The sequence below is a fragment of the Hemicordylus capensis genome, chromosome 3 (assembly GCF_027244095.1).
Source record: "Hemicordylus capensis ecotype Gifberg chromosome 3, rHemCap1.1.pri, whole genome shotgun sequence".
NCBI lineage: Eukaryota > Metazoa > Chordata > Lepidosauria > Squamata > Cordylidae > Hemicordylus > Hemicordylus capensis.
The window spans coordinates 8,168,035-8,180,306 of NC_069659.1; the positions used below are offsets into that span (position 1 = coordinate 8,168,035).

Here is a 12,272-nt window from a genome sequence, read left to right on the forward strand (position 1 = left end):
AACTGGTACTCAGAGGCATCCTGCCTTTGAGGCTGGAGATGGCTCACAGCCCCTCTGACGGGTAACCATTAATAGACCTCTCCTCCATGAAGTTATCCAAACCCCTCTTAAAGCCATCCAGGTGGTTGGCTGTCACCACATCCTGTGGCAGAGAGTTCCACAAATGGATCACGTGTTGTGTGAAAAAGTACTTCCACTTGTTGGTCCTAGACCTCCTGGCCATCAATTTCATGGAGTGACCTCTGGTTCTAGTGTTGTGTGAGAGGGAAAAGAATTTCTCTCTATCACTTTCTCCACACCATGCATGATTTTATAGACCTCTATCATGTCTCCCCACAGTCGTCTTTTTTCTAAACTAAAAAGCCCCAGGCGTTGTAGTCTTACCTCATAAGGAAGGTGCTCCAGGCCCCTGATCATCTTGGTTGCCAACTTCTGCACCATCTCCAGTTCTACAATGTCCTTTTTAAGATGTGGTGACCAGAATTTTACACAGTACTCCAAGTGTGGCCGCACCATAGTTTTGTATAAGGGCATTATCATATTAGTCGTTTTATTTTCTATCCCCTTCCTAATGATCCCTAGCTTCTAATTGACCTTTTTCACAGCAGCTGCACTTTGAGTCGACACTTTCAACGAGCTGTCCACCACGACCCCAAGATCCTTCTCCTGGTCAGTCACCGATAGCTCAGATCCCATCAGCGTATACTTGAAGTTGGGGTTTTTGTCCCAGTGTGCATCACCTTACACTTGCCAACATTGAACCACATTTGCCATTTTGTCGCCCACTCACCCAGTTTGGAGAGACCCTTTAGAGCTCCTCACAATCCATTTTGGATTTCACTACCTGGAAGACTTTGGTATCATCTGCAAATTTGGCCACCTTCCTGCTTACCCCTGCTTCTAGATCATTTATGAATAAATTAAAAAGCACCAGTCCCAGTACAGATCCCTGGGGGACCCCACTTCTTACTTCCCTCCATTGTGAAAACTCTCCATTTATACCTACCCTCTGTTTCCTGTCTTTCAACCAGTCAGCAATCCACACATATACTTGTCCCCTTATCCCATGACTGCTAAGTTTCCTTAGGAGTCTTTGATGAGGAACTTTGTCGAAAGCTTTTTGGAAGTCCAGGTAGACTGTCAACTGGATCACCTTGATCCACATACTTGTTGACACTCTCAAAGAACTCCAAAAGGTTGGTGAGGCAAGATTTACTTTTGAGGAAGCCATGCTGGTTCACTCCCAGCAGGGCCTGTTCTTGTAGGTGCTTTACAATTTTATCCTTGAGGATGCTTTCCATCAATTTGCCTGGAACGGACATTAGGCTAAGCAGCCTGTAATTTCCCGGATCGCCCCTGGGCCCCTTTTTGAAAATCAGTGTTACATTTGCTACTCTCCAGTCCTCTGGTACAGAGCCCATTTTCAGGGATAAGTTATATATTTTAGCAAGGTGGTCAGCAATTTCACATTTGAGTTCTTTGAGGACTCTTGGATGGATGCCAAAGAACTCAAATGTGAAATTGCCGACCTGTTGAAGAGACCTGATGAAGAGAGGCTGAGAGAGATTGGCTTGCTAAAGCTACCCTGTTTGTATGTGGGGGGTGGGGGCTGAACTGGGACATCCTGATCCATAGCGACATCTCTTTGCCACTGCTCACTGCCAGCTCCAACTGAACTGGATGAGAGATAACAAACTGAGATTGAATCCAGGTAAGATGGAGGTACTTATTGTGCAGGGTCAGAACTCGGGAGACTATTTTGATCTGCCTGTTCTGGACAGGGTCACATGTCCTCAGAAGGTACAGGTACATAGTCTGGGAGTGCTTCTGGTCCCATACCTCTCCCTGGTTTCCCAGGTACCTGTGTACCTGTTCCTTGCGAGGAAGTGTGACCCCATCCAGAACTGGCAGATCAAAATCATCTCCTGAGTTCTGACCCCGCACAATAAGTACCTTCGTCTTATCTGGATTCAGCCTCAGCTGTGAACCCCACTGCCCATTGAGACCATCAGGGGAGGTTCGTCTGCAGTTGCCGCCAGCTCGTCTGGCAGCTTCTCAGGGTCGGGCCTTGTCCATTGGTGCCGCGAGGCTCTGGAATGCATTTCCTGTCAAAATAAAAGCCTCCCCATCTCTGACAACTTTTAAGAAATCTGTCAGGACACATTTGTTTACCCAGGCTTTTAATTAGATACTGTTTTGATAGTTTTTAACATTGTTTTACTTTTTAAATTGTGGCTATAGCCTTTTTATTGTGTTGTGATTTGTATTTTATTGTGAGCAACCTGGAGATGTAAGTTTTGGGTGGGGTATTAATGTGTCAAATAAACAAACAAACAAACTGAATGCAAAATCGGGCCAGGTAGTATTCTCTTAGGTTACAGGAGTCTTCTTGCCTGACGGTATTTCAGGGGGGTAAACAGATTTCAGGCAAACATCTTCCTCAAAACAGAGTGCTGTTTTATTAGATGCTCCCTTAGCCAAGAGTATTTGATCTGTCTTCAAGCAAATGCCTGCAAATAGCAACAAAACAAATTTATATTTTAGTGTATCCTTGTAAACTGTATCTTAAAAGCAAAAGTCAGTTTAAAATGGGTGTAGTTAGTGGCTAGACCAACGGTTCTTTGCTGAGTCAGTGCAGCATTTTCAAAAGTTTGTGCACTCCATGTGAATGCACTTGGAAAAATGTGTTGATTTGTTTGCAAGCCAGATTTCCTATCATCAGCGAGGCTGCGAGTGGTAGTGGGGTGGTTTCACTATGATAATGCTATAACTTGTTGCGTGTGTGTGTGTGTGTGTGTGTGTGTGTGTGTACACGCACACGCACACACGTCTAATAGTACTTTATAATTGTGTCATATGACAGGTTATGTAATGGAATAAACTGGTCAGTTTTAGAATACTGTGGGTTTTTGTTTTTTTTAAAGAAAATAGAAAGGGAGAGATGAGTAATGGAGAAATGACAAATGTAGAATGATTTAAGAGTAAGATCTCAAATTACAAGATTAGACCTAAAGGGAGACATGATAGCGGTGTATAAAATTATGCATAGAGTAGAGAGAGTGGACAGTAAGAAATTTCTCTCCCTCTCTTACAACACTAGAACCAGGGTTTATTCCATGAAACTGAAGGTTGGGAAATTTAGGACCGACAAGAGGAAGCATTTTTTCACACAGCACATAATTAATCTATGGAATTCTTTGCCATGGAATGTGGTGATGGCCACTAGTTTGGATGGCTTTAAAAGGGGCTTAGACAAATTCATGGAGGACAGGTCTATCAATGCCTACTAGTCTGAGAGCTATAGCTCACATGATGCCTCTCAATACCAGTTGCAGGAGAGCAATAGCAAGAGAGGGCATGCCCTCATCTCTTGCCTGTGGGCTTCCCAGATAAATCTGGTGGACCACTGTTTGAAAGAGGATGCTGGGCTAGATAGACTTTGGGCCTGATACAGCAGGGCTGTTCTTATATTCTTGAGAGATGCAAGAGCATGGTCAACCGATCATGCTATCATAGTCACATCTGTTTGACAGATCTGCCAATGATAGAAGCTCTTCAAGGAGCAAATTATGGGGTGGCTAACTGAGTGGAGGGTAGTGCTTCAGGAACTTGTTTGGAAAGCCAAATATATGAAGAACAACTTCAAGGCTAAATTCTACTTTTTCAGAAATTTTTGCTTCTGCTACAGGTCACTAAGGGCCTTTTCCTCATTAAAGTTGGGGAAACAATCACTAAAATTAAATAACCAGTCTATCAAAAGGGTCTTGGTATAAATTTCTGTCTCAGTGTGTAAATATACTTTCAAGGGAAACTAGGAAAACATTGTTCAGTTCTATATATTGTGTATCTTCCTTTAAAGCTTTTCTAATTGTAGCAAATATCACTTGCTTTCCCAACAATCTAATGAAATACTATCATGTAACAAATCATACTGTGTGCGTTTTTAAAGGGCATATTTATTGTCCAGCCTGAATGAGTTTTGTGCTATTAATTGTAACTGTATCCTTTTTATAATGCAAATCCTGCTACAGTTGGGTAAAGTAACTCAGTAGATATTGAAATGAATTCCTCATGATTTATATCTTGCTTGTAACAACAGTGAACAGTGGAATCTTGCTTATGGACATTCATTTTAAAAGTAGGTTTTATTTTCCTGCACTGCAGACAGCTTGAATTTATGGATCTATTAAGTAGGGTGAGCTTAGATATATGGTGCTTAGAGTGATTTTTATATTTCTCTACTTGAAGTGACCCATTAAAGAGTTTGAAGTATTGTAAAATGGAGACCCTAACAATTTGGTGCTCTGTAATGACGTCTTTTAAACCTTTGACTTTTAATGGCTTTTGTTAGAAATAATAGTTTGTCTTGGTTGCTGTACAGGAATTGCTTAATAGCACAGAACTTTTGTAATCTGCATTACAGTCTTATTGAAGATATAGATTTCTGTGTTTAGATTTTAATACTACCATATCAGGAGAATTCTGAGTGTGTTCCATATTTAAGTAAAGTATGCCGTCGAGTCAATGTCGACTCCTGGCGACCACAGAGCCCTGTGGTTGCCTTTGGGAGAATACAGGAGGGGTTTACCATTGCCATCTCCCACGCAGTATGAGATTATGCCTTTCAGCCTCTTCCTATATTGTTGCTACCCGATATAGGCATTTCCCATAGTCTGAGAAACGTACCATTGGGGATTTGAACCGGCGACCTCTGGCTTGCTAGTCTAGTCATGTCCCGCTGCATGTCCCGCTGCTTATTAATTAATTTTTAATTTTAATTTTAATATATTTCTATATTGCTGAAAACTCACGTCTCTGGGCAGTTTACAACAAGGAAACAAACAAAAAGTTAAAACATTTATTAAAATAAATGACAACAGAAAACTTAAAACAGTAGTTAAAACAAAATAAGTGATATAGTAAAAGTTAAAACATTACAACAATTTAAATTTTAAAACATTTTAAAATGATGTTAAAACTGTTAAAACAATATTTAATTAAAAGCCTGGGTGAATAGGTGCATCTTAAAAGACTTTTAAAAGTTGTCAGAGATAGGGAGGCTCTTATTTCAGCAGGGAGCGCCTTCCAAAGCTTTGAGGCAGCAGCGGAGAAGACCTATTTCAAAATAGTGAGAAAAGTTGTTCTGGTAAGAACTAACCTGCCTACCTTTCTTTCACTATAATCCTAATTGATAATTACCGTCCTCACAAGTCAGCCCACTTCAGCCTTAAAAGTTCATACAACTGTCGTCTTGAATTGGGGTAGATGACAACACAAACTATGCTGTTGAGGTGTCCCTATGTTTCACTCACTACAACTGTACTAAATTTTGTTCAAAGCAGTTAGGCAATCAACTTGTGCCTCAAGTATTTACTCATCTGCCATCTTGAATTGGGGTAGATGACCATTACAAACTACTCAATTGAGGTGTCCCTATGTATCCCTACAGCTGTAGCAAATTTGGCTCAAATTAGACAATCCACCGTTGGCCCACTTGCATCTCAAACGTTTACATGTCTGCCATCTTGAATGAGGGTGGATGACATCATCACAAACTATGATATTGAGGTGTCTCTACAGCTGTTCCCAATTTGGTTCATGTTGGTCCAGGCATTGCGAAGTTGATGGGGGCGGGGACACAAAGACACTCTCTCCCTCTCTCCCCGAACCAGGCTGATCTCATGAACTTACTTTCCTTTAGGAAAGTAGGCTAATAAAAATACATATGACGTGGCAAAAAAAGCAGGTGCATGCCTTGGGACCCCCACTTCCCTCCTCTGCTTTTCTTCCTTTCCCTATCTCTTCAGAAGAAATTCCTTCTGTTCTTCCTCCTGCCCTATCCATCCATAACCATGGGTTTAAGGCTCACAGTTGCTGACATTAATAATGGTTAACACTAGCCAATTTCCCTCTTAATCACTGTTTGCTAATCAGCTTCAGATCCTGGTTAAGGGGTAGCTGGCTGATATTAACCACTGTAACTGTAAATTCTGAAGTAATACTTAGCCATAGAAGAGAGTGCACCTTATGTTTGTAGTGGCTATTGGTTCAGAGCTGGACTTGAACTAACACTTCTATTCCATTCTGGATTTGTGTTTGCAGACACCATTGTTGGAGGAATAATTGTTATTGGACCTTGTTATTGTGTGTATGGACATTGTTATTGGAGAAACAAGCCATACAAATTACAGTGGAAGCAACTATTGGGTTAATGCATTACTCTTTGAATTTGTTGCGTTGGATCAGGTCTGCATGATTTCAGCCCTCCAGCTGCTCTTGGACTACAATTCCCATCATCCCCAGCCACAGTGGCTAATAGTGACGGGTGGTGGGAGCTGTAGTGCAACATTTGCATGAGGCCTGAGGTTCTGCAGCCCTATGTTAGATGAATGTATTAATTAATATGACCCCCCCTTCCTTTTCAGATTTCCATTATATCCAAAAGGAGGAGAGAAACTGCAGTTTGATTATGGCGTCTATCTTCTCAACAAAAATATTGCACAGGTATGTTAACTCTAAGGATATTATATCCTGCATAAGAATAGCTTTGCTGGATCAGGCCCAAGGCCCATCTAGTCCAGCATCCTCTTTCACACGGTGGCCCACCAGATGCTGCTGGAAGTCTACAGGCAGGAGGGCATGGCCTCTCTCCTGCTGCTACTCCACTGCAACTGGTATTCAGAGGCATCCTGCCTCTGAGGTTGAAGGTGGCCTATAGTCCTCCAATATGTAGTTGTTGATATACCTTTCCTCCATGAAGTTATCCAAACCCCTCTTAATGCCATCCAAACTTCCACAATCAGTGTCCCCTCTGGCCCTGATAGCAGTCTGTGAGTTTTCCAGGAGCAGTAATGTCAAGATAGTCATGGATCAGCCATAGATAGATGTTCAATTTGACCATGTGAATGACTCTCCAGATTACCTCTCATGTTGGATATTTGCAATATGTATCTTGCTCATGTAATCTCCCTGAGAGAGAGGATTATGGTATACTAAGAAGGAGAGTTGGTCTTGTGGTAGCCTGCCAGCATGAATTATCCTCTTTGCTAAGCAGGGTCTGCCCTGGTTCACATTTGAATGGGAGACATGTGAGTACTGTAAGATATTCCCCTTAAGGGTTGGGACTGCTCTGGGAAGAGCATCTTCACGGTTGCATGTAGAAGGTTCCAATATAGGGCTGAGAGATACTCCTGCCTGCAATCTTGAAGAAGCCGCTGCCAATCCATGTAAGCAATACTGAGCTAGATGGACCAGTGGTCTGACTTGGTATATGAAATCTTCCAATGTAAGCAAAATAATTGGAAAATCAAAACATGTCCCCAGAGGGAGGATGGAATCTGTATGAAATTGCAAAGTAAGAAAAATGAAAATCATGTCTAACTCCCTGGAGAACATAAGGTAGAATTATAAGTAGGTCTATACAATTTTCTGCAGATCATTATGGGCGTTGTTTTGAACAGGGAATGGTGTATCAGTGCTTCATTTCAGCTAGCTGATAATGGCTTCCATCTGTTTTTAAAGGCCCAAGAATAATTTCTCCCGCTTTTTTAAAGTCATCAGTAATCACACACAGAGATTCCTGTTGCTATTGGAACTGGAGAGTTCTGAGTTTTCTCATTTCAGGCTGACTCATAGGAGTAGTACAAAAGTGGGTCATGGAACTGGAAATTGATATAATCAGAGATAAAAATCAGGGGCCATAAGCTATGGTTCCTCAAGTGCATGAAAAACGCCTTGGAATTCTAGAGGACACTTCCTATTGTCCTCCATCTTTTATTTATTTATTTTTAACATCAATGGGAAAAGATCATCTTCATAGTTGATCTTTGATATTAAACCTTCACTACATATCAGTTTGTCCAGGTTGGGTCTGTGTAGTGAATTGTGGGTAGTGGAAAATGCCTTTCCTGACCCAGTCCAGGTTACCGGATAATCTCACTGACCGGTCTAAACCAGTTCTACAACAGGGGGAGACTTTATTGCTGAGTCATTCCTGTCCTGTGTTCTGAGACACGCAGACTGGCTGCTTTAAAAATCTGTCACTTTCAAGACCTGAAAGTTAAGGAAAAGGTTCTGGGAAAACCTAGAAGTTCTGGTAGGTTCCTGGTGCCACCAAGCACTCTTAAGACTTACCTAGAACCGGACCATTGGATTGAGTGCTTTGGTCCAAGGTCCCTCTATAGCTGGGTACTGGGCAAATGCAAAAAATCTGCTCCCTCTTTTTGCTAACAGGCACAACTAAAGAAAAAAACCTTTCCCTCCCATGTGTTTTGCCTGCATGTGGAGCTAATTATTAATTGTTAATTTGGCCAAGCTATCTTTGAGACGTGTTCTGTACCAGAGAAAATCCCCCTCTTCCTGCTGGGTCAATAATCAACCCTCTGAGGCTTGTAAAAAGAACAGAGAAAAACCTTTTATTCAGTTACCACAGACTGGTTTTGTCTGAGCTTTTTAGAAACACTTAAATACTTGATTGGTTACAAGAATACTTTAAATACTTAAAAATCTTAGTTACTCAGTTGAAAAGAACAGATATTTAGGAAAATGCAAAGCACACACCAAAGAAACAGAAATTCTAACACAAATTCTTACTAAAACACTTTCTCCTGTCCTACATTTCTGAAGCCCCTAGCCTTGGCTTCCTTTTCCCTTGAACTCACTAAGCTACTGATAAGAATCAAGCCTCCTGCCAATCTCTCCATCTGAGGGATTATCTTGCAGCTCCACCATGAGGCATCCAGCCTCATGCTAGTCCGCACAGACTTCCTTTCTTGTTCCCAGAAATCCCAGCAACAGCTCTCTAGTCCCACCCATCTGTTGGACTGATTGGGTGAACCCTGGAGTTCACCAGCCTGTCAGTAAAGACAAGGGTTCACTTCCTGTTAACTCTTTAGAGGGAGGGGAGGCTGGTCACTACAGTCTGTCTTAAAATATGGTTGGGGTACCACCGGTGTGACCCACCTTTTAGATTAGCATGTAACAGTCAAAGACCAATGCTGATCTGTTAGTTGCTTTCCTCTCGTACTTACTGAGTGAAATGGCTCTGTCTGTGGCTGTTTGGGAAGCCTTAAAAATCTGTCCTCGGAATAGAGGGATTGAACTCCTAAGCTTGGGGACAGAACTCAGTACAAAGTAGCTCTTTTTTTGAAATAACAGGACTAGGAGGAGGGTGAGTTAACTGCCTTGAAGGGCCTCTGATGTAAAGGCAGGATAGAAGTATGTATATATCCAAAACAATTATCTCATCTTTTTTGAATTTGATTATAAAGCATACTTTGAATGGATATATTCTTTTCTATTACTATTACATTACATGAGATCTATACTTTAAGTGTCGGGAGGGGGGGATTACAAGTCCACATTGCTGCTGGAAAAGGCAAGCAGCTGGTTTATCTCTGTTTTTAACTGGTGATTTTGATGTGGGGCACCCAGGAAGATCTCAGCAACTCAGTGCAAAAGTAGAACATGAGATTTCTCCAGACTTCAAGAAATTAGTATGGCTGCTAGGAAGCAGTGGTTTGTTTGCCTCTTCCTGCCTTTTTGATCTTACCAAGCTCAGAAAAAATAATTTAATTAAAAGTCAAGGGCATAGATTGGGATCTAGAATGAAAAGGCCTCTTATGCTGCTCTTATGGAGAGGAGAGCTGGTCTTGTGGGAACAAGCATGACATGTCCCCTTAGCTAAGCAGGGTCTGCCCCAGTTGCATATGAATGGGAGACTTGATGTGTGAGCACTGGAAGAGATTCCTCTTAGGGGATGAAGCCACTCTGGGAAGAACAGAAGGTTCTAAGTTCCATCCCTGGCGTCTCCAAGATAGGGCTGAGAGATTCCTGCCTGCAACCCTGGAGAAGCCGCTGCCAGTCTGTGTAGACAATACTGAGCTAGATGGACCAAGGGTCTGACTCAGTATATGGCAGATTCCTATACCTAAACCCTGACCTATTGTTACTGAGCAGAAGGCCCTTGTGTCCACTGCTTAATGCGAGGATTCTTAAACTTGGGTCCCCAGATGTTGTTGGACTACAGATCCCATCATCCCCAATCACCATGGCCAAGTCAGTTAACATCTGGGGACCTGTGTTTGAGAACCCTTGGCTTACATGAAGGCTCATCTCTTGCACAGACCATAACTGGATGACTTTCCTAATACTTAAATGAGGCTGTTGGTGGGGTGGGTGGGGGGAGCCCACTCTGTTAATGGTTGCTCATCTAACTACTCCTTCAGGAATACAAAACTTTGCTCTATTCTCCTTTTCTGCAGAGCCAGTTATCTGTCTAAGAAGGAATTTAATTACCTTTTGATACAGGATGTAGCCAATTCACTTCCTATCTGTTTGGAGAAACCTAGAAATACTTGTGTAATTAGTCCCATCACTTCTTAGGAGTGATCCCTGTATAGCTGTGCTGTATGAGGTCAGGTACTTCAAACTTGAATTCAAGCACTTTGTGACACTGGAGGGTGCCACTTCTACCTTAACACTTTCTTGATGTAAATTTCCAAGCCAGGAAACTGATAACACATTGAGGATGCAATCCTATGCAGACTAATTAATTTAGGAGTAAATTCCACTGAACAGAATGGGGGCTTACTTCTGACCAAGCATTGTATTGTGCTGTGAATGAGGCTAGAATTGTTCTCCTATGCAATTGCCTGAACGTATTAAATTTGTCCCCATTTACTTAAAGGGATCTGGGAATAGTTGCATCAGTTCATTTGTTTATAGTTGAATTTCTATACCACCCTTCATAAACCTATCCCAAGATGGTTTACAAAAATTAAAATACAACAAAACTCCATAAAAATCACATTAAAATGTTAAGATCAGTTCAAACAATAAAAACCATAAACACCCACACACACAAAGCAACAGCTATAAAAAGGCAGACAGAATAGCAGAAGAGCTGAGAAACCTGGCACTCCAATCCACACTCTGGTGCTGTGTCAGGTTTACACATCAGCTTCCCTCTGACTACAGTAGGCACTTCTCAAAACCATTTGCAGAGATGGGCAAAGAAACAAGCAGCACCATGGTTCCGGGCACTGGAGAAACCCAAAAGAAGCAGGCAACATTATTGTATTTTGCCTGCTCTGCAACAGGAAGAACACAGTCAAATTTTAATGAGACATTTTTGTCCAAGGTGCCTCTGTTGGTTTCTTCTCTGCACAACTAGCCTCTGCTCTCTAGCTGCAAGGAAAGCTTTTCTAGTTCTTTGATTTTAATTTCAAGGAAGTCTAGAAAAACAGTATTAAGTAGAATCAAAACAGCCTGCAAATGTTAAAACCCATGGAACTCAAGTACAATAAAAACTAATAAAACACCAGTTAAAATATTGACCAGCGGACCTGTCAAAATATTTTAGCTTGCCTCTGGAAAGTTGAGCAATGTATGCTTTGGCTTTTTTGGGAGGGAGTGTCACGAAACCTGGGCCACAGGAAACAGAAACCTGGAGTAGGCTTCCCACCTTCTAGGAGATATTGAAGAGTGGATGGATTACTTCAGGGGGAGGTGCTCCCTAAGATGCATGGGACATTGGCCATTTAGAGTGTGGTGGGGTTTTTAATATCACTTTGTCTCAAAAATAAAAAATACATGCCCCACCTATTTAGTTTTCTCCTCAAAATCAAAACGGCATTTAGAGAAATAGTAGCTTTGTATTTTTAATAGCCATGATTGTGGAATAGTCAAGTGCAGAGATGTCTAAAGTAAAATTAATGGTGGTTTTTGATGGCTGGTTTTGTGCTACCATGATGCAGCTTATGACCCTTCTATGGAACAATCCATATGGAAGTCTATTATGTGAGAATCCAACATACTCAGCTTTGCAGCTATCACTTGTTTAGTGAGCCTGAATTCTCAGTGGCCAAATACATGTTTCCCTGGAGTTGAATATGTTTGACCTGTTTAGTGCCTATTTAGAAAAAGAAATAACACTGAATAATCTTGTGAAATGGCATTGAAGCAGCAGTGGTAAACCATTCATGGGCAAGCGAAACCAGCTTGCTTCTGTGTGGTATCCAACAGAATCACCATGAATGAATTAATGAATCTCAGGAAGGTTTACAATTTGACCAAACAACAACTAAAACCTAAAAAAACCCCTAAGTAAAAACAAATTAAAATTACCATAAATGAACTCTAGATGAGCTTATACAGCTTATGGCAGACTTTGGCAGACTCCCAAATAAATTAAGGACCTGCGAAAGGGCTTTTTTCGGTTGCTGCCCCACTTCTTTGGAATTCTCTTCCTGTTCAGATTCGTCTAGCCCCTT

At 41.5% G+C, this 12,272-nt stretch overlaps 1 protein-coding gene across 5 annotated transcripts in view; it reads left to right on the plus strand.

The window, feature by feature from the left end:
- The window catches only part of UVRAG (UV radiation resistance associated), a 137,107-nt gene that overhangs the window by 106,571 nt on the left and 18,264 nt on the right, over window positions 1-12,272 (plus strand). For all 5 annotated transcript variants that reach the window (XR_008319105.1, XR_008319106.1, XM_053307435.1 and 2 more), the window contains one exon: window positions 6,426-6,504. Coding sequence is in view for 3 of the 5 variants with exons in the window: in XM_053307435.1 (XP_053163410.1) it covers window positions 6,426-6,504 (79 nt within the window). In the remaining 2 variants the exon portion in view is untranslated. The remainder of the gene's footprint in view (window positions 1-6,425; window positions 6,505-12,272) is intronic.